Genomic DNA, 24,850 nt, shown 5'->3' on the forward strand with positions numbered 1-24,850 from the left:
GCTTGCCCTAATAATAATAATAATGTGGGTATTTGTTAAGTGCTTACTATGTGCCGAGCACTGTTCTAAGCGCTGGGGGAGAGACAGGGTCATCAGGTTGTCCCAAGCACAGTCTTCACCCCCATTTTCCAGATGAGGTCACTGAGGCACCGAGAAGTCAAGTGACATAGCTGACAGGTGGCAGAGGCAGGATTAGAACCCGTGACCGCTGACACCCAAGCCCGGGCTCTTGCCACTGAGCCACGCTGTTTCTCAATAATAATGATGGCATTCGTTAAGCGCTTACTGTGTGCAAAGCATTGTTCAAAGAGCTGGGGGGTGGGGAATACAAGGTGATCAGGTTGTCCCACGTGGGGCTCACAGTCTTCATCCCCATTTTACAGATGAGGTCACTGAGGCACAGAGAAGTGAAGTGACTTGTCCAAAGTCACCCAGCTGACGGGTGGCGGAGCCGGTTTTAGAACCCGTGACCTCTGACTCCCAAGCCGGGGCTCTTGCCATTGAGCCACGCGGCTTCTCTAATAATAATAATAATGATAATGATGATGGCATTCGTTAATAATAATAATAATAATGATAATGATGATGGCATTCGTTAATAATAATAATAATAATAATGATAATAATGATGTCATTCGTTAAGCGCTTACTATGTGCCAAGTACAGGTAACGAGGTTGTCCCACGTGGGGCTCACAGTCTTAATCCCCATTGTACAGATGAGATAACAGGCACAGAGAGGTTAAGTGGCTTGTCAGAGGTCCCACAGTAGACAAGTGGCGGAACCGACATTAGAACCCACATCCTCTGACTCCCAAGCCCGTGCTCTCGAGCACTCACTGTGTACAGAGCACTGTGCTAAGTCCTCGGGCGAGTACAATACACCAGAGTTGGTAGTCACATTCCCTGCTCACAACAAGCTTTCAATCGAGATCCAATAAAGCGTCTAGAAGGTTGTCACACCTGGTACGTGTCTGGTTCTAACCATAGGTGAAGCAGCATGCCTTAGTGGACAGAGCATGGCCTGGAAGTCAGAAGGACCTGGGTTCTAATCCCAGCTCTGTCACGTGTCTGCTTTGTGACCTTGGACAACTCCACTTCTCTGGGCCTCAGTTCCCTCATCTGGAAAATGGGGATTGAGACCGTGAGCGCTATGAGGAACAGGGACTGTGTCCAACCCAATTACCAGTCCTAAGTACCGGCACATAGTGTTTAACAAATTACTATTACTATTATTAGGTACAGTGCTCTGCACAGAGTAGGCACCCAGGAAATGGCTCTGCACACAGCAGGTAGACAGCAGGCGTCCAGTAAATGGCTCTGAACACAACAGACACCCAGTTGTACCACGTTGGCAGTTCTGAGGGCATCTCATTCATTCATTCATTCATTCATTCATTCAATAGTATTTATTGAGCGCTTACTATGCGCAGAGCACTGTACTAAGCGCTTGGAATGAGCAAGTCGGCAACAGATAGAGACGGTCCCCGCCCTTTGACGGGCTTACGGTCTCATCGGGGGAGACGGACAGACGAGAACGATGGCGATAAATGGAGTCGAGGGGAAGAACATCTCGTAAAAACAATGGCGACCAAATAGAATCGTGGCGATGTACATTTCATTAACAAAATAAATAGGGTGATGAAAATATATACAGTTGAGCGGACGAATACAGTGCTGAGGTCCACATCTCGCGAGGTGGACAGGCCCAGCTGGCTACCATGATTGGCAGTAACCTCTTGTGGGTCTCTGATGCTATCAGCGGCATCAATCGATCCATCAATCAATGGCATTTATTGAGCACTTACTGAGTGCAGAGTACTCAACTAAGTTCTTGGGAGAGTACAGTTGTAGCTTAGTGGATAAAGCACGGGCCTGGGCGTTAGAAGGACCTGGGTTCTAATCCCAGTTCCACCACATGTCTGCTGGCTGACCTTGGGCAAGGCACTTCACTTCTCCGTGCCTCAGTTACCTCATCTGTAAAATGGGGATTAAGACTGTGAGTCCCACGTGGGACAGGGCCCGTGTCCAACCCAATTTTCTTGTATCCACCCCAGCACTTAGTAGAGTGCCTGGCATATAGTAAGTGCTTAACAAATACCAGAATCATTATTATTATTATTTTTATTATATGAAAAGTGTAAGTGACTTGCCTGGGAGCCCACAGAGAGCCCATAGCCGGCATCTTCTGACACTCAGCCCTACGCTGTCTTTTTTTTAATGGTATTTGTTAAGCATTTACTGTGTGCCAGGCACTGTACTAAGCGCTGAGATAGATACAACGTTGGACACTGGGGTCATAGTCTTAATCCCCATTTAACAGGTGAGGTAACTGAAGCACAGTGAAGTGACTTGTCCCAAGTCACAGAGCAGACAGGCAGCGGAGCTGGGATTAGAACCCAGCTCCTTCTGACGCCCAGGCCCGGGCTCTATCCACTAGGCCACACTGCTTCTCTCCAACCACTTGGCTTTGGAAGGAGAAGGGAGGCATTAGGCCTGGGCCTAGATCTGTTCTATGGAAATCCAGTGGTGTAATTTAGTTTTGTACAAGTCTCTCTTCGAACCCAGAGTGATGTAGGCCTCGAGTTCACTCATTCATTCTTTCAATCGTATTTATTGAGTGCTTTTTACGTGCAGAGCGTGGTACTAAGCGTTGACACATTCCCTGCCCACCATGAGCTTACAGTCTAGAGGGAGGGAGACAGACATGAATACAAATAAGTAAAATTACAGATATGTACATAAATGCTGTGGGGTTGGGGAGGGGAAAGAGCAAAGGGAACAAGTCAGAGAGACGCAGAAGAGAGAGGGAGATGAGGAAAGGTGGGGCTTGGTCTGGGAAGGTCTCCTGGAGGAGATAAACCTTGAATATGGGAGCGTAATTGTTGAACATCCCAAAGAGCTCATCCTCGCCAGCCGGGCACATCCAGCCTTGCCTCAGGGTGCAAGATGGCAGCAGGGCACAGGGACAGGAGCTTGGGAAGTGGAAATGACTTGTGTTGTCTGTCAAAGGGCCAAGCCTGCTGACAGTGGGCTCTGTGACAAAAAGGAAGTAGGATAAGAGAGCTGTTAATCCCGCCTGCAAACTGCAGGTCACCTGAGGGCTGGTTGGGTGGCAGGGAGCACCTCAGAGTGGAGGCTGCCGACGATGAGCTCCACAGAGCGGAGGCTGCGAGCGACGAGCTCCTCAAAGTGGAGGCTGCGGACGATGAGCTCTGCAGAGCGGAGGCTGCGAGCGACGAGCTCCTCAAAGTGGAGGCTGTGGACGATGAGCTCCTCAGAGTGGAGGATGTAAGAGACAAGCTCCTCAGAGTACAGGCTGGGAACAACGAGCTCCTCAGAGCGGAGGTTGTAAGAGACGAGCTCCTCAGAGTGGAGGCTGCGAATGATGAGCACCTCAGAGTGGAGGATGTAAGAGACAAGCTGCTCAAGCAGAGGCTATGAACAATGAGTTCCTCAGAGCGGAGGTTGTAAGAGACGAGCTCCTCAGAGTGGAGGCTGCGAATGATGAGCTCCTCAGAGTGGAGGATGTAAGAGACAAGCTCCTCAGAGTAGAGGCTGGGAACAACGAGCTCCTCAGAGCGGAGGTTGTAAGAGACGAGCTCCTCAGAGCGGAGGCTGCGAATGATGAGCTCCTCAGAGTGGAGGATGTAAGAGACAAGCTCCTCAGAGCAGAGGCTATGAACAATGAGTTCCTCAGAGCAGAGGTTGTAAGAGACGAGCTCCTCAGAGCGGAGGTTGTACGAGACGAGCTCCTCAGAGCGGAGGCTACGAATGATGAGCACCTCAGAGTGGAGGATGTAAGAGACAAGCTCCTCAGAGCAGAGGCTATGAACAATGAGTTCCTCAGAGCAGAGGTTGTAAGAGACGAGCTCCTCAGAGCGGAGGCTACGAATGATGAGCACCTCAGAGTGGAGGATGTAAGAGACAAGCTCCTCAGAGCAGAGGCTATGAACAATGAGTTCCTCAGAGCAGAGATTGTAAGAGACGAGCTCCTCAGAGTGGAGGCTGCAAATGATGAGCTCCTCAGAGTGCAGGATGTAAGAGACAAGCTCCTCAGAGTAGAGGCTGGGAACAACGAGCTCCTCAGAGCGGAGGTTGTAAGAGACGAGCTCCTCAGAGCGGAGGCTACGAATGATGAGCTCCTCAGAGTGGAGGATGTAAGAGACAAGCTCCTCAAGCAGAGGCTATGAACAATGAGTTCCTCAGAGCGGAGGTTGTAAGAGACGAGCTCCTCAGAGTGGAGGCTGCAAATGATGAGCTCCTCAGAGTGGAGGATGTAAGAGATAAGCTCCTCAAGCAGAGGCTATGAACAATGAGTTCCTCAGAGCGGAGGTTGTAAGAGACGAGCTCCTCAGAGTGGAGGTTGTACGAGACGAGCTCCTCAGAGTAGAGGCTATGCATGATGAGCACCTCAGAGTGGAGGATGTAAGAGACAAGCTCCTCAGAGCAGAGGCTATGAACAATGAGTTCCTCAGAGCAGAGGTTGTAAGAGACGAGCTCCTCAGAGCGGAGGTTGTATGAGACGAGCTCCTCAGAGTGGAGGCTACGAATGATGAGCACCTCAGAGTGGAGGATGAAAGAGACAAGCTCCTCAGAGCAGAGGCTATGAACAATGAGTTCCTCAGAGCGAAGGTTGTAAGAGACGAGCTCCTCAGAGTGGAGGCTGCAAATGATGAGTTCCTCAGAGCAGAGATTGTAAGAGACAAGCTCCTCAGAGTAGAGGCTGGGAACAACGAGCTCCTCAGAGCGGAGGTTGTAAGAGACGAGCTCCTCAGAGCGGAGGCTACGAATGATGAGCTCCTCAGAGTGGAGGATGTAAGAGACAAGCTCCTCAGAGCAGAGGCTATGAACAATGAGTTCCTCAGAGCAGAGGTTGTAAGAGACGAGCTCCTCAGAGCGGAGGTTGTACGAGACGAGCTCCTCAGAGCGGAGGCTACGAATGATGAGCTCCTCAGAGTGGAGGATGTAAGAGACAAGCTCCTCAGAGTAGAGGCTGGGAACAATGAGTTCCTCAGAGCGAAGGTTGTAAGAGACGAGCTCCTCAGAGTGGAGGCTGCAAATGATGAGCTCCTCAGAGTGCAGGATATGAGAGACAAGTTCCTCAGAGTAGAGGCTGGGAACAACGAGTTCCTCAGAGCAGAGGTTGTAAGAGACGAGCTCCTCAGAGTAGAGGCTGGGAACAAGAGCTCCTCAGAGAGGAGGTTGTAAGAGCGGAGGTCCTCAAAGTGGAGGCTGCGGACAATGAGCTCCTCAAAGTAGAGGCTACAAACGACAAGCTCCTCAGAGTAGAGGCTATGAACGACAAACTCCTCAGAGTGGAGGTTGTAAGAGGTGAGCTCCACAGAGTTAAGGCTGTGAAAGTCAAATTCCTCAGAATAGAGTCTCTGACAGCATCCCTGGGTTTTAATCCCAGCTCCACCACTTGTCTGCTGGGTGACCTTGGACAAGTCACTTCAATTCTCTGGGACTCAGTTCCTTCATCTTTAAAATGGGGCTTCAATCCCTCTTCTCCCTCCTACTTAGGGTGTGTGGAACAGGGACTGTGTCTGATCTGATTATCTTGTATCTTCCCAGTGTTTAGCACAGTGCTTGGCTCACGGTAAAGTCCTCTCTAGGCTGTAAACTCGTTGTGAGCAGTGAATGTGTCTGTTACAGTGTTGTGCTGTACTCTCCCAAACGCTTAGAACAGTGCTCTGAACCCAGTAAGCGCTCAATAAATGCAGCTCAATATTTCCACTGCTCAGTGGAATGAGCCCGGGCTTGGGAGTCCGAGGTCGTGGGTTCTAATCCCGGCTCTGCCGCTCGTCAGCTGTGTGACTTTGGGCAAGTCACTTCACTTCTCTGTGCCTCAGTGACCTCATCTGTAAAATGGGGATGAAGACTGGGAGCCCCACGTGGGACAACCTGATCACCTTGTACCCCCCCAGCTCTTAGAACAGGGCTTTGCACACAGCAAGCGCTTAACAAATGCCATAATTATTAATTATTATTATTATTATTATTATTAACAAATACCTCAGTTATCATCTAGGGCGGAGGAGGGGAAGTCTTTGGAGTTGGAGTCGCTCCCTCGGCCGCCAGAGGGCAGCACGGACGCGACGTTGGTTGCGGGGTCTGGGCAAGTCACTTCACTTCTCTGTGCCTCAGTTTCCTCATCTGTAAAATAAGGAACCTGATTTGTCTCTATCCACCCCGGTATTTAGTACAATGTCCGGCACAAATACCACAGTCACTAATATTATTATTATTTCCTTCCCGCACCGGACCTGAACTCTAGCTGGGGGTGCAGGAGGGTCACCCTAAATCATCCGCACCTTCCAGCCTGGCCTTCCCATGCGCACCGTGGGAGAGCTGGTAAAATAACTGTGGTATTTGTTAAGCACTTACTTTGTCCCAGGCACTGTACTAAGCGCTAGGATCAATACAAGGATATTGAGTTGGACACAGTCCCTGTCCCACATAAGGCTTTATTTTGTTAATGAGATGTACATCACCTTGATTCTATTTATTTGCTATTGTTTTAATGAGATGTTCATCCCCTTGATTCTATTTATTGCCATTGTTCTTGTCTGTCCGTCTCCCTCGATTAGACTGTAAGCCCGTCAAAGGGCAGGGACTGTCTCTAACTGTTACCGATTTGTCCATTCCAAGTGCTTAGTACAGTGCTCTGCACATAGTAAGCGCTCAATAAATACCATTGAATGAATGAATAAGGCTCACAATCTCAATTCCCATTTTACAGATGAGGTAACTGAGGCACGGAGAAGAGAAGTGACTTGCCCAAGGTCACACAGCAGACAAGTGGAGAGAGGGGATTGGAATCTAAGTCCTCTGACTCCCAGGCCCTGGTTCTACCCACTACGCCAAACTGCTTCCCTTTTGGTATGGAGAATGGGCCCAGTCTGTGTTACGGAACAGAAAATCTCTGAGCCCTCAACCGCTGCCGCCACAGAAAAGCCCATCCCTGGAGGAGCCCAGTAAGAGTAAAACTTACTGGACGCCCTCTTGTATCTTCATGGATCAATCGATCAAAGGTATTTTTTGAGCATTTACTGTGTGCAAAGCACTGTACTAAGTGCTTGAGAGAGTTACAACGCTAGAGAGTTGTTAGACACCTTCCCTGCCCACAATGAGTTTACCGTCTAGGGGGGAGACAGACGGTAATAGAAACAAATAAATGACAGATACTGACATAAGCCCTGGGGGGCTGAGGGAGGGGTGAATAAAGGGTGCAAATTCAAGTGCAAGGGTGACGCAGAAGGGAGTGGGAGTGGGAAGTGGGAAGTGAGAAAATGAGGGACTGGTGGACCTACAGAGCAAGTGTACAAAAGCATCTCCCTTGGTGACACACTCAGAGATGCAGGGTCACCTGCGGGAGTGCCATCTCTGAACTACAGGGTGCTCAGAAACCCCCAATTTGGGGTCTTTCCAGCCCCATCGGACGCAGTCGGTTTTGGAGGGAGACCTGGGAAGTGAAGCTGGAGCCTGGCTGAGACATCCTGCCCATCTCGGGGCCCCGGCACCATCAACCCTGTCGCCCGAAAGCTGGAACCAGAGAGGACCCTCCACAGTGGTCCACCCAAAACAAGCTTCCAGCTTTGACGCTGGGTAAAACCTGAGGACATGGCCCCGCTCTCTAACCCCCCAGTCTGGGCTCTTAACCCCCTAACTCCCACCCCTCGCCCGTCTGGCAGATTAGAACCGAAGATGCTGAGCCTCACGCCCTTGGAACAAGGGTCCAGTCGGCTTCAGACTCAGTCTCCACCAGGGGACCAGGACTCCCGGATAAATGTTGTGCTGATTGCTCCTCTGGACAACCACCATCAAAGTCAGGGATAGACCCACCAACACCCCCAGTCCCCCAGCCCAGGCCAGGCCAACTGACACCACGACTCTGCCCTCTCCATCCCTGCCTCTCCCACAGGACTCCAGAACGGACCATCATAACCTCTAACTCTCCCCTCTCCATCCCTGACTCTCCTCCAGTGGCCCAGCATGAACCATCCGGCACCCCTGACTCTGCCCTCTCCATCCCTGACTCTCCCCAGTGACCCAGAACGGACCATCCAAGCCCCCGGACTCTGCCGCTAGCCCGTCAGCTCGTTGTGGGCAGGGACTGTCTCTCTTTACTGCTGTATTGTGCTTAGTACAGCGCTCAGCACACAGTAAGAGCTCAATAAACACTGAATGAATGCCCTTTCCATCCCTGACTCTCCTCCCAGTGACCCAGGCCGGTCAACCCCCCGACTGACCCCTCTCCATTCCCGACTCTCCCGCAGGGCCCCAAAATGGACCATGTGGGCCCCCTCAACTCTCCCCTCCAGCAGGGACCATCCCCCCCCGGCCCAGACCGGACCCGCACTGGGCCTGGCTGGGTCTCCCACCGCCCAGCTTCCTGAGGGAGCGGATTCTCCAGACCCAGGCCCGGCCCGGACACAAACTGCCGCAGCTTAGGGAGAGGAGGAAGAGGGGGAGGGAGGGGACGGGTGGCCGGGGAAGCCCCTGTGCGGTTATACGGCGCCTCTCCTCCCCCAGACGGCCAGCGGGGAGGACCGGCAGGTCCCCCACTCCCCATGGCAGCACGAACCTGCGTGGGAAAAGGGTCCGGGCTGGGTCCAGCCCGGTCTGCGAGGGAGAGTCCGGCCCGGTCCTCGAGGGCCAGTCTGGGCTGAGTCCAGCCGGGGCTGCGAGGGGGAGTCCGGGCCCGGCAAGGGAAGGGGAGTGGGGGCGGGGGGAGAAACCCAGGAGGACAGAAGGGAGGGGGTCCCCCCTTCCCCTCTCCCCACAGCTGTCCGTCCATCCATCCATGCATGCATCCATCCATGCATCCATGCATGCATCCTTTTATCCATGCATGCATCCATGCATCCTTTTGTGACTGTCTGTCCCTCGTCCATCCTCCCTCTGTCTGCGGGCAGCCGGGGATGGGCGGCTCCCGGGGGGCGGGTCCGGGGCGCCCGCCCCCCCCCCTCCCCTTCCTCCTCCCTCCTCCCCCCTCCTCCTCCTGCCGGTCCTCCTTCCTCCCCCCTCGGAGCCAGGGAGCGGCCGTCCTCCGCAGCCGGCGCGCCCGCCCGCCCGTCGGTCGCCCTGGGCTCCCCGTCCGGCCATGTCGGGGTCCGGGGCGGTCCCGCCGAGCGCGGGTGTGAGCGTGTTGGTGGGGGCCGCCCTGGCCGTGGCCATGCTGGGGCTGGGCTGCAGCGTAGAGCCCGGCCGGCTGGGGGAGCCGGTGCGCCGCCCCCTGGGTCCGGGGTTGGCCCTGCTGGGCCAGTTTCTGCTGCTGCCGCTGCTGGCCTGCGGGCTGGCGCTGGCCTGCGCCCTCGACGAGGTCGCCGCCGTGGCCGTGCTGCTCTGCGGCTGCTGCCCCGGAGGGACCCTCTCCAACCTCATGACCCTGCTGGTCGACGGGGACATGAACCTCAGGTACCCCCCTCGCCCCCCGGCCCTTCCCCCCTCCCTTCCACCGATCGCTTGGGAAGCACGGGCTGGGTGAGCGCTGCCTCTGGGCCCAGGCACTCTTCTAAGCGCTGGGGGAGATGCGAGGGGATCGGGTCGTCCCCTGTGGGGCTCCCGGTCTCCATCCCCATTTTCCAGATGAGGTCGCTGAGGCCCCGAGAAGGAGAATGTCGGTATCGGTTAAGCGCTGACTAGGTGCAGAGCCCTGGTCTACGCGCTGCGGGAGATGCAGGGTAAACAGGTGGTCCCACGTGGGACTCACAGTTAATCCCCATTTTCCAGATGAGGCCGCTGAGGCCCCGAGAAGAATAATGTTGGTATCGGTTAAGCGCTATGTGCAGAGCCCTGGTCTACGCGCTGGGGGAGATGCAGGGTAAACAGGTGGCCCCACGTGGGACTCACAGTTAATCCCCATTTTCCAGATGAGGTCGCTGAGGCCCCGAGAAGTCAAGCGACTCGCCCGAGGTCACACAGCTGACCGGTGGCGGAGCCGGGATCAGAACCCAAGCCCGGCTTCTTTCCACTGCGCCACGTTGCTTCTCTATAATGTTGGTATTTGTTAAGCGCTGACTGTGGGCCAGTTACTGTTCTAAACGCTGGGGGAATGCAAGGGGATCGGGCTGTCCCCCCGTGGGGCTCACAGTCTCCATCCCCATTTTCCAGGTGAGGTCACTGAGGCCCCGAGAAGTCAAGTGACTCGCCCGAGGTCCCACGGCTGACCGGTGGCGGAGCCGGGATTAGAATCCACGACCTCTGACTCCCAAGCCCGGGCTCTTTCCACTGAGCCGCGCTGTTTTCTCTATAATGTTGGTATTTGTTAAGCGCTTACTGAGTGCCAAGCACTGTTCTAAGCGCTGGGGAAGGTACAGTACGGAGAGACGATCCCTGTCCACCGCGGATTTACAGTCTAGAGGAGCGCCCCCCCCCCCTTTCATCCTCTCTCCCCCCGCCTCGGGGGGCGGTGGGCCTAGGGACTTATTATAATAATAATAATAATAACGGTATTGGTTAACGCTTACCGGCTTCGTGGAAAGTCACAGGACGTGGGTTCTAATCCCGACTCCGCCACCTGTCTGCCGAGTGGCCTTGGGCAAGCCAATTCACCCCTCTCTGCCTCATCTGTAAAACGGGGGTGAAGACCGGGAGCCTTCCCAGTGAGACGGCGAGAACGGAGCTGGACACAGAGTAAGCGCTGAACGAACGCCTTCGCCATTACCATTACGTGCCAAACGCTCCTCTAAGCGCTGGGGCAGATACAGGGTAACCAGGTGGTCCTACGTGGGGCGCCCGGTCTTCCTCCCCATTTTCCAGATGAGGTCACTGAGGCCCAGAGAAGGGAAGCGGCCCGCAGACCAGGGGCGGAGAACCCACGTCCTCTGACTCCCAAGCCCGGGGGTCCTGCCGCTGAGCCCCGACTTCTCCACGTCCCGGGGAGGAGGGGAGCGGGTGGGCGCCGTCGGGGGGGGGGGGGAGGGTGCGTGGCCGTGGGTTCTAATCCCGGAGGGGCGGTGGGCGGCGTCCTGAGCCCGCTCCCCGCGTTTCCCGCGCAGCGTTGTGATGACCATCTCCTCCACGCTGCTGGCTCTGCCGCTCATGCCGCTCTGCCTGTGGGCCTTCAGCCGCCCCTGGATCAACACGCCCCTGGTGCGCCTCCTGCCCCTGGGCGCCGTCACCCTGACCCTGTGCTGCACCCTCCTGCCCATCGGCCTGGGGGTCTTCATCCGCTACAAGTTCAGCAGGGCCGCCGACTTCTTGCTTAAGGTAGGCAGCGCCCCAGCGCCGTCCAGCGCCTCCCCCGCTTCCCCGGACCCAGCGCAGTCCCCAGCCCCTCTCCTTAGCCCCAGCGCAGCCCAGAGCCCCCCTCCCCAGCCCCAGCGCGGTCCAGCACCCCCCCCTCCCCAGCCCCAGGGCAGTCCCGATCCCCTCTCCTTAGCCCCAGCGCAGCCCAGAGCCCCCCTCCCCAGCCCCAGCGCGGTCCAGCACCTCCCCTCCCCAGCCCCAGGGCAGTCCCGATCCCCTCTCCTTAGCCCCAGCGCAGTCCACTTCCCCCTTCCCCAGCGCAGTCCAACGCCCCTCTCCCCAGCCCCAGCGCAGAGCCCCCCTCCCCAGCCCCAGCGCGGTCCAGCACCCCCCCTCCCCAGCCCCAGGGCAGTCCCGATCCCCTCTCCTTAGCCCCAGCGCAGTCCCCAGCCCCTCTCCTTAGCCCCAGCGCAGTCCACTTCCCCCTTCCCCAGCGCAGTCCAACGCCCCTCTCCCCAGCCCCAGCGCAGTGCAGAGCCCCCCTCCCCAGCCCCAGCGCAGTCCAGCAACCCCCTCCCCAGCCCCACTGCAGTCCAGCAACCCCCTCCCCAGCCCCAGCGCAGCCCAGCACCCCCCTCCCCAGCCCCCAGCCCCAGCGCAGTCCAGAGCCCCCCTCCTTAGCCCCGGCGCAGTCCAGCAACCCCCTCCCCAGTCCCAGCGCAGTCCAAAGCCCCCCTCCCCAGCCTCAGCGCAGTCCAGAGCCCCCCACCCCAGCCCCAGCGCAGTCCACAGCCCCCCTGCCCTGCCCCGCCGCCCCCCAGCCCCAGCGCAGTCCGGCGCCCCCCGGGGTGCCCTCCCGCCCCCAGCTGAAGCCCCCCGGGGGTTTCTGTCGGGGGTGTCAGGGCGGGGCTGCGGGCGGGCCGGTCGGAACAAAGAACCAGAGACGTTCCGGGTCCTTCGTTTGGTCCCAAGGAAGAGTCGCGACCTGGACAGACCCAGCGGGGTGAGATTTGGCGGGGGGGGGGGAGGTCCCTGCGCCCCGAAACGGATCACCTCCTCCCCGACCCCAACAGGTGCCACTCCTTCCGCACTCTGCACCCCGCGCCTGCCAAACGACGAGGCGGGAGGGGCTCTTTCTCCGCGGTAAAGGGGTGGGGGGGGACGACAGCGTGACCTTCTGGCGGTCCTCCTGGACCGGGGGGGACCCCGGGAGAACCGGACCCTAATCGATCGGTTCCTTCCGAAGACACGCACTGAACCTCGGGGTGGTGCGAGCCCCCCAAGGACCATCCCGAACCACAAGGATGCTTCCGATCCGAGAACGGGGAGGAGGGTTTAGTGCAAAGTGTTCTCGGGTCTTTGAGCACCCCGGGGGGGGGGGGCGCAAGAGCTTTTTTTTTTTCCTTTTTTTGACATCAGCAGTTTTTCTACATTCTGTAATTAATTTCTACCAGGCCAAAGGGACGCCTCCAATTCCCAAGACAAAGGGCTTCCTGGTCGGCGGAGGAGTGTCCTATCTTGGACAAAGGGCTTGACGGACGCAGACACGCCCGTCAAGCCTTGAAGGAAACCTGGGGCAAGGGAAAGATCCTGTCGTCTCCCCCACAGGAGAAACCCCGAGCGGATTGGAGATGGGGGTGGAGGAAACCAGCGCTTAGAACAGTGCTTGGCACGTATAAGCGCTTAACAATTACCATCCGCATTATTAAAACGCCCCTCTTTGACGAAGAGGCTCTCTAACGTGAACGATATCGACTCTCGGTCCCAAGGGGCCTCAGGCAATTGATACGACCCCAGATGCCGAGCTCCCATCAATCGATCAACTGACAATATAATAATGTTGGTATTTGTTAAGCGCTTACTATGTGCCGAGCACTGTTCTAAGCGCTGGGGGAGATACAGGGTAATCGGGTTGTCCCACGTGAGGCTCACAGTCTTCAGGAGTTTGGGAGAGCTCAACGGGGTTTGAAGACCCAGCTCCTGCCCTCAAAGAGTTTACAATCTAGTGAATTGTGGAAACTCCCTTCCTATTCTCCATCTCCTCAAAATGCAAAAACCCAGGCATAATCTCCAACCATCACCGCATCGGCGGATCTCCAGTGAAAATCGCTCGCAGCTTCTCCATCAATCACCCTCCGGCATCTCTTTGGGGGGGGAGGGGGGAGAAGGGATGGCTTCTCTCCATCCCCCCCCCCGCCCCCCGCCCCCGTTTCCTTGGCCTTGTTACAGGGATCTGGCAAAACACCAAGATTGCACTAAGCCCTGCAGCTCAGAAATGCACACTCCAAAGGGCCTCGCCCCACCTGCATATGTTTGAGCTGTTTAAGTCAGAGACCCCCTCCAAGCCGTCTCTAAGCCCGCAGATAATTGGAAACAACAAAAAAAAAACCACCCCACCTTCAAACCTCTTCCTTTTGCAAACATTCTTATGGTAGCGTTTTCGCCCTCCGGTCACCCAACTAAAGAGTTTTACTGTTTCACTGCTAGGGTGTCGGGAGCATTATCCTGGGTCCATTAAGATGTCACTCGGGGTCACGTAAAGATTGTTTTGCTCAGCTTTGTGCCGGTCTCTCCTCTCCCGGCCCTCTCAATCACTTAATTAATTAATAATAATAATGTTGGTATTTGTTAAACGCTTACTATGTGCAGAGCACTGTTCTAAGCGCTGGGGGAGATACAGGGTCATCGGGTTGTCCCACGTGAGGCTCACAGTTAGTCCCCATTTTACAGATGAGGTAACTGAGGCACAGAGAAGTCAAGTGACTTGCCCACAGTCACCCAGCTGACAAGTGGCAGAACCGGGATTCGAACCCATGACCTCTGACTCCCAAGCCCGGGCTCTTTCCACTGAGGCACGCTGCTTCTCTAATTGTATTTATCGAGTGCCTACCGTGTGCACAGCACTGTACTAAGCGCTTGGGAGTGAGCTCTTTGTGGGCAGGGATTGTCACTCTTTTTTTTGCGGTACTGGACTCTCCCAAGTGTTTAGTACAGTGCCCTGCGCACAATAAACCGAATGAATGAATGAATACAAGGTAACAATGAACAGGAAGAACAGAGGAGCCAGAGAAAAGGGCAGGGAGAAGACCCAGGCGAGAAGGAATGGGACGCTGGACCAGAAAGCCTGTGGAGGACTGAGGGGGGTGGGTGGAGATGTGGGGGAACCCAGGGGTGGAGGGTGGGAGGGAGGGGCCGGCATAGAGCAAGGGCCTGGGTGTCAGAAGGTCATGAGTTCTAATCCCCGCTCTGCCGCTTGTCTGTGGTGCTGCCTTGGGCGAGAGACTTCACTTTTCTGGGCCTCATTTACCTCATCTGTAAAATGGGGGTTATTAACAATGATAATGATGGCACTTGTTAAGTGCTTACGATGTGCAAAGCACTGTTACAGTGAACCCCTTGTGGGGCACGGACTGGGTCCCACCTGATTTGCTTGTATCCACCCCCGCGCTTAGAACAGAGCCTGGCACACAGTAAGCGCTTTACAAATCCGTGGCTTAGTGGAAATAATAATAATAATAATAATAATGTTGGTATTTATTAAGCGCTTACTATGTGCCGAGCACTGTTCTAAGCGCTGGGGTAGACACAAGGGAATCAGGTTGTCCCACGTGGGGCTCACAGTCTCCATCCCCATTTTACAGATGAGGTAACTGAGGCACAGAGAGGTTAAGTGACTTGCCCACAGTCACACAGCTGACAAGTGGCGGAGCCGGGATGCGAAAGAAAACGGGCTTGGGAGTCAGAGGTCATGGGTTCAATCTCGGCTCTGCCACTTGTCAGCTGGGTGACCTTGGGCAAGTCACTTCGCTTCTCTGGAACTCAGTGACCTCATCTGTAACATGGGGATTATGACTGTGAGCCCCACGTGGGACAACCTGCTTATCTTGTATCTACCCAAGCGCTTAGAACAGTGTTTGGCGCATAGTAAGCGCTTAACAAATACCAACATTATCATTAAATACCACAATTATTATTATTATTATAAGGAGGGCAGGAGGGGGAAACCCAGGGAATACGCCGCTGGCCCGTGGTCCCCATTCCTTGCCAACTAACGGGGTTTTTCTGCCCCTAGGTCTCCCTGTGGTCTCTGCTGGTGAGCCTGGTGATTCTCTTCATCGTGACCGGCACCATGCTGGGGCCCGAGCTGCTGGCCAGCATCCCCGCCACCGTCTACATGATAGCCATCTTCATGCCGCTGGCCGGCTACGGCCTGGGCTACGGCCTGGCCTCCCTGTTCCGCCTCCCTCCCAGCAGCAGGAGGACCGTGTCCCTGGAGATGGGGAGCCAGAATGTGCAGCTCTGCACGGCCATCCTGAAACTCACCTTCCCCCCGCATCTCGTGGGGAGCATGTACATGTTTCCCCTGCTTTATGCTCTGTTCCAGGCGGCCGAGGCCGGGCTTTTTGTGCTGGCCTATAAGATGTTCGGGAGGGAGGACTCGCAGAAGCAGGACCGCCTCGACGAAGAGGAGGATACAAATATTTCTTACAAGAAGCTCAAAGAGGAGGAAATGGCAGACACCTCCTACGGTACAGTGACCGTGGACACTCCTGGTTCTATAATGATGACACCCACCCAGACGTCGCTGTAGAGGACCCCCGAAGGCCTTCCCCATCCCCTTTCCCCGCCCTCCCTCTCCCTCCATCTGTCGTAGAGAGTTCACGATATCCCTCCTGCACCCACTTCCTCGCGGGTTAGACCAGAACAGTGGCCATCACAACAGGCTAAACGGGTCACACCGTGGCGAAGCAGAGATGCTCTGATGTAGTTAAACCGAAAGCCCCGGGAGGCGGCTGCCAGCTCTAATAAAGCTCTCCTTAGCAGAAGCCCAGACTCTTTGAAACCGGGAAGCTATTAGAAGAAGCATGGCCCTCCCAAACCCAACATCTTTGCGCACTCGGCGCAAGCTGTATTTGGAATAGATAATTGAGTTTCAAGCGTTTCATTCATTGTGAAAAAAGTGTGTGTCGTGCAGCTTATAAATACATGAGGAAAAAAAAAAAAAAAAGGAATGTGTCATGTTTGTGTCCAGTTGGCAGACGCCGGTGACAGCTCATCCAAGAAGAAATGCAGAGATGCCCCTCGACTTTGTCGGGGAGATGCATCAGATGCGAGGAGCCTGACAATTAAGGCGGCCTAAAATGGACCGCCTGCTCTCTGCTCCTCGGTGCCACTCCCTTGAACCGCCCCCTTACTTGGGCTCTACAAAAGGTGGCTGTTATTCCTGCCTCTTGAAACCCCAGGAGCTGAGAAACGGGTCCCCCACCGCTAAGGACCCCCCCCCTTCTAGACTGTAAACATTCATTCAATAGTATTTATTGAGCGCTTACTATGTGCAGAGCACTGTACTAAGCGCTTGGAATGTACAATTCGGCAACAGAGACGATCCCTGCCCATTGACGGGTGTAAATTCGTGGTTAGGAAACGTGTCTACCAACTCTGTCAGATTGCAGAGCGCTTAATGCAGTTCTTTGCACACAGTATGTGCTCCATAAGTAGGATTGATTGCTCCGGGGGGTGTGTGTGAGAGTGTGTATGCTCAACGTTGGCATCCACGCTGGCAGCGCTGCCCGCCCCCTTCCCCAGCTCCCCCAGTCTCATTCCCACGATTCCTAATGCCCTGCTCCCTGGAGAAGCCCCCCCCACAAGACCCCCTCCATCCAAGAAGCAGCGTGGTGTGGTGGACTGAGCCCGGGCCTGGGAGTCAGAAGGACCTGACATCTAATCCCCACACTTCCACTTGTCTGCTGTGTGACCTTGGGCCAGTCCCTTGACTTCTCTGGGCCTCAGTTTCCTCACCTGTAAAATGGGGATTGAGATGGTGAGCCCCCGAGGGACAGGGGCTGTGTCCAACCCGATTGGCTTGTATCCACCTCAGCGCTTAGTATAGTGCCTGGCGCATAGTAAGCCCTTAAATACCATTATTATTATTATTATTATTGTTATTGCTATTACCCAAGGGAGGGGGTCTCCCATTCCCCGGCCCCTCCCCACTGCCGGCCGGGTCCAAACCGGCCATTTCAGGGCGCAGATTCCCTCGCCCCTCCCCTGCATCCGAGCATCATTCATTTATTCACTCGTATTTATTGAGCGCTTACTCTGTGCAGAGCACTGGCCTAAGCGCTTGGAATGTACCACTCGGTCACAGATAGAGACCATCCCTGCCCAATGACGGGCTCCCGTGGCTCAGTGGAAAGAGCCCGGGCTTGGGAGTCAGAGGTCATGGGTTCGAATCCCGCTCTGCCACTTGTCAGCTGTGTGACTGCAGGCAAGTCACTTCACTTCTCTGTGCCTCAGTGACCTCATCTGTAAAAGGGGGATGAAGACTGTGGCCTCAGGTGGGACAACCTGATGACCCTGTATCTACCCCAGTGCTCAGAACAGTGCTCTGCACCTAATAAGCGCTTAACAAGTACCAACATTACCATTATTATTATTAAATGAAGACCGTGAGCCTCACGTGGGACAACCTGATGACCCCGGATCCCCCCCAGCGCTCAGAACAGTGCTCTGCACCTAGTAAGCTGTGTGACTGTGGGCAAGCCACTTAACTTCTCGGAGCCTCAGTTCCCTCATCTGTAAAATGGGGATGAAGACCGTGAGCCCCACGTGGGACAACCTGATTCCCCTGTGTTTACCCCAGTGCTTAGAACAGTGCTCTGCACATAGTAAGCGCTTAACAAATACCAACATTATTATTATTATTAGTAAGCGCTTAACAAATACCAACATTAATATTATTATTATTAAATGAAGACCGTGAGCCTCACGTGGGACCAACCTGATGACCCCGGATCTCCCCCAGCGCTCAGAAAGGTGCTCTGCACCTAAGCGCTTAACAAATACCAACATTACTATTATTATTATTATTATTATTAAATGAAGACCGTGAGCCTCACGTGGGACCAACCTGATGACCGCGCATCTCCCCCAGCCCTCAGCACAGTGCTCTCCACCTATAGGCGCTTAACAGATACCAACATTACCATTATTATTATTAAATGAAGACCGTGAGCCTCACGTGGGACAACCTGATGACCCCGGATCCCCCCCAGCGCTTAGAACAGTGCTCTGCACCTAGTAAGCGCTTAGCAAATACCAAGATTAATATTATTTTTAAATGAAGACCGTGAGCCTCACGTGGGACAACCTGATGACCCCGGATCCCCCCCGGCGCTCAGAACAGTGCTCTGCACCTAGTAAGCGCTTAACAAATACCAACATTACTATTATTATTATTATTAAATGAAGACCGTGAGCCTCACGTGGGACCAACCTGATGACCGCGCATCTCCCCCCAGCCCTCAGAACAGTGCTCTCCACCTATAGGCGCTTAACAGATACCAACATTACCATTATTATTATTAAATGAAGACCGTGAGCCTCACGTGGGACAACCCGATGACCCCAGATTCCCCCAGCGCTCAGAACAGTGCTCCGCCCCTAGTAAGCGCTTAACAAATACCAACGTTACTGTTACTAAATGAAGACCGTGAGCCTCACGTGGGCCAACCCGATGACCCCGGATCTCCCCAGGGCAGCGCTCGGAACGGTGCTCTGCCCCTAGTAAACGCTTAACACATACCAACCTTATTATGATTAAAACGGGGAGACGGGCGGCAGGGCAAAAGAGAACAGAGCCGCCGGAAGAGCACATCGTCAAGATAATCAAGGAGGTACGTACCTCATGAACAAACTAACCGGGGTAATAAAGAAGAGAGACAAAGGGGCATCCGAAGAGTCCCTTCTTGGGAAGCGGGGGCGAGCTGGCTTTGGGGGGTCCCTGTCCCCCGCCGTCAGGGCCCTCCCCCCGGGGGGGGGTATTTAGGGCGGGGGCGCCGTCGGGGGTCGGCCGGACATCATGGCGGCCCTGACGGAGGAGGCGCTGGACGGCTACGCCGGCCTGGCCCCGGCCTACAGCCCCTACTCGCCCTCCCCCTATTCCTACCGCTGTCCGGCCGCCCCCAAGGCCAAGCCGGCGGCGCGGACCGGGGGCTGGAGAGCCCGGGGAGGGGCCGGGGGGTATTTCTCCCCGGCCCCGGGGCTGTCCGGCTTCGGGGACGCCACGGCGGCCGACTACCTGGACGGCTTCCAGCGGGCGCAGCTCAAGGCCCTGCTGGCCCAGGTGAGCCCGGGACTGGGGCTGGGCCAGGGCCAGGGTCAGGGTCCGCGCCCCCGCCGGCCCAGCAGCCGCGACGTGGCCGTGCAGGTCAACCCTCGCCGCGACGCCTCGGTGCAGTGTTCCCTGGGGCCCAGGCCCCTCCCCCGCCGCGGACGCCCCCCGGGCCCGGCTCCGGCCTCGACGCCCCCCGCCCAGCCCCGGGGCCCGGAGCCGGCCAGTCCTGGGGGGGGCGGCGGCCCCAGGCCCGCCCGCTTCCCACGCACGCTGGCCGTCTACTCGCCCATCACCAGTCGACGCCTCACCCCCTGCCTGGCCACCCCCGGGGGTCGCCAACCCACCGCGGGGGAAGCCCCCCAGCCTCGGGAGGAGGAGGAGGAGGAGGCGGTGCGGGTCAGCTGGGAGCAGCCGGCCGGGGCGGGGGGCGGCCCGCAGCCCCGGGAGGCCCGAGGCGGGGACGAGGTGGCCCCCCCCGGGGGCAGTGGCGAGCCCCCCCAGGGCCAGCTCCCCGACCCCGAGGCCGAGCAGGGGGAGGGCGAGGCGGAGGAGGAGCAGGAGGACGGCGTGGAGGAGGAGGACGGAGGGGAAGAGGACGGGGAGGCCGCGGGAGCCGCGGACGAGGAGCGTCCGGCCCAGAGCAAGCCAAGGTTGCGCTTCCAGGTGAGGGGGCCCCCCTCGAGAAGGGGTAGACCTCGGGCTGCGGGGAAAAAGTAGCGGGCACCCAAGGGTCGCCGGGCCGCAGGGCCTCGGCCGGGCTCCGGTCTGCGGTGCCTGGATCGGCGCCTGCCGTGGGCTTTGGCTCCTGAGATGATACCCCTCACCCTCTCCCGCCAGGCCGGGCCAAACCCGGGTGCTGCCAAGGCAAACCATGAGTCACCGGTCAATCGGCTAAGCGAAGGACGAGACGCGGAGCTGGGGAGGGGGTCGAGGGGGGTGGGAGCGCGACGACACCGCGGCACCGTGATCCCGGCCTCTTCTGGCCTCACCAACCGCTCCTGCCCACATTCGCCCAACCCTGGGTGCCCTGGGTCTGTGGCGTGAGCTCTGCCCCCGCATCTTGGGACAGCAGGGTCCTCTGGGGTTGAGGAGAGGGGGGGTTCGAGACCACTTCTGATAAGGGGTTCCTCCCGCCCCTCTCTGAGCCACGTCAACAGCCCAACCCGCCGGGCCTCCACGGGGTAATTCTTCCCTCCTCAGTTCTTGGAGCAGAAATACGGCTTCTACCACTGCAAAGACTGCAATATCCGCTGGGAGAGTGCCTACGTGTGGTGTGTGCAGGGCACCAATAAGGTAGGCGGCACCATGCCACCCGGGCTGCCCCGTTCCCTTGGGCTCGCCCCCTTACCCCCTCTCCATTTCCTTTCTTCCTCCCCCCTCCACCCCTTCTCTGCGTACAGGTCTACTTCAGACAGTTCTGCAGAACCTGCCAGAAGTCTTACAATCCCTACCGGGTCGAAGATATCACGTGCCAAGTAAGGGGCTGGATGTGCAGGGGCCTCTGTGGGTGTTGGGATGGGGGGGAAATGGGTCCAGTCTCGAACGGGCCACGCTGTTGCCCAATGTGTCTGGGCTGGGATAGGAAAGTCTATAAAGTTCAAGTGTGTGTGTGGTGTCTCCTCCACTGCGGTCGCATTAACTGCCCACTCCGGTGTCACAGTCTGGAGGGAGGGAGAGGCGGACAGGGAGGCGGCCAGTAGGATGGTCCCAGACGTGGCCATGAGAGGGGAACGGCAATCTCGGCCTGTGGCAGGCCCTGAAGACCAGAACCGGGCCTCGGGCCCCACAGAGTTAATTTGGCTCCTGGGGGTGAGAGAGAGCAGATAATGTGGGAGGACTTTCTCAGCTGGTGAGCTAAGGGGCTGGGCCGGTCCATTAAGCCTCAGTATTGCGGGGTAGGAGATGAGCAGCCAGAAGCCGTGGGTTGTCTGTCGGCCTACCCCCTGGTTCCAGTAATTCTGGACCTCTTCCGTCCCTAGAGCTGCAAGCAGACGCGCTGCACCTGCCCGGTGAAGCTCCGCCACGTGGACCCGAAGCGGCCCCACCGCCAGGATTTGTGTGGGAGGTGTAAGGGCAAGCGACTCTCCTGCGACAGCACCTTCAGCTTCAAGTACATCATCTGAGGGGCTGGGACCCTGCCAGTCTCCCTCCTGCAGACGCCACGGTGTCTGCCTTGTCTTGTCCCGTCCCCTTCGAAAAGAACTGGCTGTAGCTCAGGAAAAGCTAATAAAGGTATTGCAAAACACTCGTGTCGACTAATGCGGCCACACCCTAAGAGAGGGAAGCGGCAGCTGGGCCTGGGGAAGGACGGTGCAGAGGGTGAGGGGGGTAGGGGATTAGAGGATTTGACCTAAACGGGCCCTGCGGCCGTACCAGCTGCATGGAGACGAAGCAGGTGGTGATGCCGTAGAAAGAGACTGGGAAGCCTCCGTGAAGTCTTTTGCTAGTCTCTGCTGAGATTGGAGATAACCAATCATCTCTCTCTTTTCGCTTTTTGGAAGATAGAGCAGGTTCAGGAACCACATCTGGTTTTATGTCCCATTAATAAACAGATTTAAAAATGAATTGGGGGGGCTCAATCAGTCAACTGTGTTTCTTGAGTGCTTTTTGTAGGCAGAGAACGGTCCTAAGTGCTTGGGAAAGTACAATATAACAGACACATTCCCTGTCCACACCGTGCAGTCTGAAGGAAGAGGTAATTGAAGCCCTTCTGGTAAGAGTGTGTAACCCGGGACCACTATTTTTGTGTTTTTTGTTTTTTTTTGAGGGGGTAGTCGGCCTGGTCCTTATTTTTAAAGGGCTGTGGGAATTCATTCATTCAGTCGTATTTAGCGAGAGCTTACTGTGTGCAGAGGCTTGACCTGTGAACCACATGTGGAAGAGTAGAATGAGGATCATCCAGTGTTAGTGGAGGGGAGAGTCAGTCAGTCAACTGCATTTTTTGAGTGCTTACTCAGTATACAGAGCACTGTGTACTAACTGCTTGGGGTGAGGACAAAATAATACATGTTCCCTGTCCACAACAAACCTAGAGTTTTAAAAGACAGCAGATAACTTCTGTTGTTGAGGGGTTTGAGAAGGGAACAAGATAATGTAAGGGGTCTAGATTTGATGATTCCATGTGGAAAAAGTATTTTAAAAATCCACATCATGGGGGTGGAGGGATTATTCAGGTATGTAGAAAATGGTCCAACCAGGGTTGGGCAGATACAGACATGGCTAAGATGGGGAAAGCGTGGGGACCCCTGCAGCCCTCAGGTCTAGATCTGACTTTTAACAGTTTGAATCAGCAATACTTATTAATGTAAGCTCTTATAAATTCTCAAGGTTGCGGTAAAGTGCTCTTCAGGTAATAAGTGCCAGTGCCGGCCTGATGGTTGAGCAGAGCAGTGAATTAAGTGTGGGTGAATGCACAGAAGAGGGATAGGGGCACCTCACAAATTGAACACAGTGGAGGGAAGAAAGGATTTCATATAAACTAGATAAATGGAGATGAATCAAAGGTGGAGAGTGGGGATCAAGCAGGGAAGGTCTCCTCCATTCCTCGCCCATCACAGAGGGCTCTAAGCGTTGGTTTTTAAGGCTCTCCATTAATGCTCCCCGTCTACCTAGTGTTGATCTTCTCTCACCCCACTCCTCCTAAATCGACGTGTTCACCATGTCTCTCTTTCACCTGGTTCACTGTCAACCTCTTCCTCGCACCCTCCGTCCCTTCAGGTTACTCTGCTCCCCCTCTTCAAAACCTTTCAACTCCCATCTCCAGGTTTTTGTCAGTTTTATGGTGTTTCCTGATTAACCTCTTATTTCTCTAGCCTATTACCCCACAACTGTCACTTGAGCACTGCTGCAGCACCTAAGCCCTTGCATATTTACCCCTGAAGAGTTGCACTTATTTTTAAACTGTTGCTTCGCCCTATTACTTATCTGAGCATGCACCTTCCCTGGAACATCGTTGAGGGGAGGGAATCACATCTTAACTATTGCACTTCTCCAAGGGCTTAGAAAAGTGCCCTGCTTAATATTCAACAAACCTGATTGAGTGGTATGGGGGGGGTGTGGAATTTGGCTTGGTAGGGTCTGTGAACAAGGGATTGGAGCTTGGGGTGTCAGGTGTGATGAGCAAATTAGGAGTTGAGTGGAGAGGGATGAGGGGGAACAAGATCATACTGCCATCTGTCTGCTGTGTGACCTTGGCCAAGTCAGTTTACTTCTCTGGGCCTCAGTTATCTCATCTCTAAATTGGGGACTGAGACTGTGAGCCTCACATGGGCTAGGGACTGTGTCCAACCCATTTTGCTTGTATCCCTCTCCAAACTTAGTACAGTGCTTGGCACGTAGTAAGTGCTTAACAAATACCATAATTATTATGTGACCTCAGTGGTGATATTTATTAAGCCACAGCGGGTGCCATACACTACTGAACGCTTGGGAAAGACAATGGAAGGGGACAAAATGTGTTCTCTCCCTAGGAGGAGCTTGCAGTCCATCAGGGGGTGTAGCAAAGCAGGGGTAGGACGTTGTGCTGGGGGAGGTGGGGTTGGTTGATCTTCTAGGTGCCCTCACTCCCTTCCTTGCTGGGGGAAGCAAAAAACACGGGTGGGAGATTGCAATTCTCTGGCCCATGCTGGCTTATGCCACCTTGTCACAGGTTAGCAGGGACTGTGGTCTCTCGGTGCCCCGTTTCACCCCACCGCTGCGGGCAGTTACCCCTTGCTGGTGGCACTAGAGAGTGAAGTGGTCAGCATCCTGGCGCCTAGGAAGCCACACTGCCGAGGAGGCCTGCTCCCATGGGAGCCTGGGGGTGTAGTGGCTCCGCCCTGGCACCTTTGTAGGTAGATCAGGTGTCTCTTCTCCCCACGCCCAGCCCCATTACTTGCCATACTCACGTAGGGCTGCTTCGCTTGTGTGGTCACGGAGGCAGTCCTCCAACTCCTGGGGTCCCTGCTCTTGTTCAGGCAGCGCCGGCAGGGGCTTGAGCCTAACAGAATGGCTGTGGGTGAGAGAGGGGTGCAGGACCCCAGGCCAAAAGCGACAGCACAGCTGGCACTCCTGGCTCCCTGAGTGGGCTGGCGGGCCGGGGCAGGGTTCTTGCTTAGCCTTTTTGGTTCAGCTGGACTGACCGTGGTGGGATCCAAGGGGCACATCATCTCCCTGACCCACTTCTCCTCCGCCCTCCCGGTCCTGACCCACAGCCTCGTGGGCAGCCCCAGCTCCCCTCTGTCCGTCGGCCACAACCAGTCGACTGCTGAATCCTGCCCATTCTTCCCCCCACGCCACCCCCCAGCTCAAACTCTCATCCTAACCTAGGTAGATTAGTGGCATCGGCCTCTGCATCCGCCTCGCTGGCTCCCTCCAGCCTCTCCCGGGAGCGGCACTGATGTGCAGATGACTTTAAGGGGCGGAGGGAGTGGGGGATGGGATGCCCCCGCCCCCCCGGCTCGGCCTCTGTCCCCTCTGGGGAAGAAGGGGGGAACGATGTGAAAAGCTGAGGGGCGACTCCGGCCCGGGCCGCTGCCCCTCACTCCCAGAGCAGACTGGCA

At 56.0% G+C, this 24,850-nt stretch overlaps 2 protein-coding genes across 2 annotated transcripts; both read left to right on the plus strand.

Annotated features, from left to right (window-relative positions):
• The first annotated feature begins 9,107 nt into the window (after positions 1-9,107).
• SLC10A4 (solute carrier family 10 member 4) lies at positions 9,108-16,190 on the plus strand. The gene is made up of 3 exons (XM_029076555.2): positions 9,108-9,421; positions 11,005-11,215; positions 15,267-16,190. Exons 1-3 carry the CDS (start codon positions 9,108-9,110, stop codon positions 15,783-15,785), a joined length of 1,044 nt encoding a protein of 347 aa, XP_028932388.1. The 3' UTR covers positions 15,786-16,190.
• Positions 16,191-19,051: 2,861 nt separating this feature from the next.
• Positions 19,052-21,555, plus strand: ZAR1 (zygote arrest 1). Its single transcript, XM_029077049.2, has 4 exons — positions 19,052-19,973; positions 20,511-20,603; positions 20,711-20,785; positions 21,290-21,555. The coding sequence occupies exons 1-4, from the start codon at positions 19,056-19,058 to the stop codon at positions 21,431-21,433; spliced, it is 1,230 nt and encodes a 409-aa protein (XP_028932882.1). The 5' UTR covers positions 19,052-19,055; the 3' UTR covers positions 21,434-21,555.
• Positions 21,556-24,850: the final 3,295 nt, after the last annotated feature.

Source organism: Ornithorhynchus anatinus, chromosome 12, assembly GCF_004115215.2.
Source record: "Ornithorhynchus anatinus isolate Pmale09 chromosome 12, mOrnAna1.pri.v4, whole genome shotgun sequence".
In the NCBI taxonomy this organism is placed as follows: Eukaryota; Metazoa; Chordata; class Mammalia; order Monotremata; family Ornithorhynchidae; genus Ornithorhynchus; species Ornithorhynchus anatinus.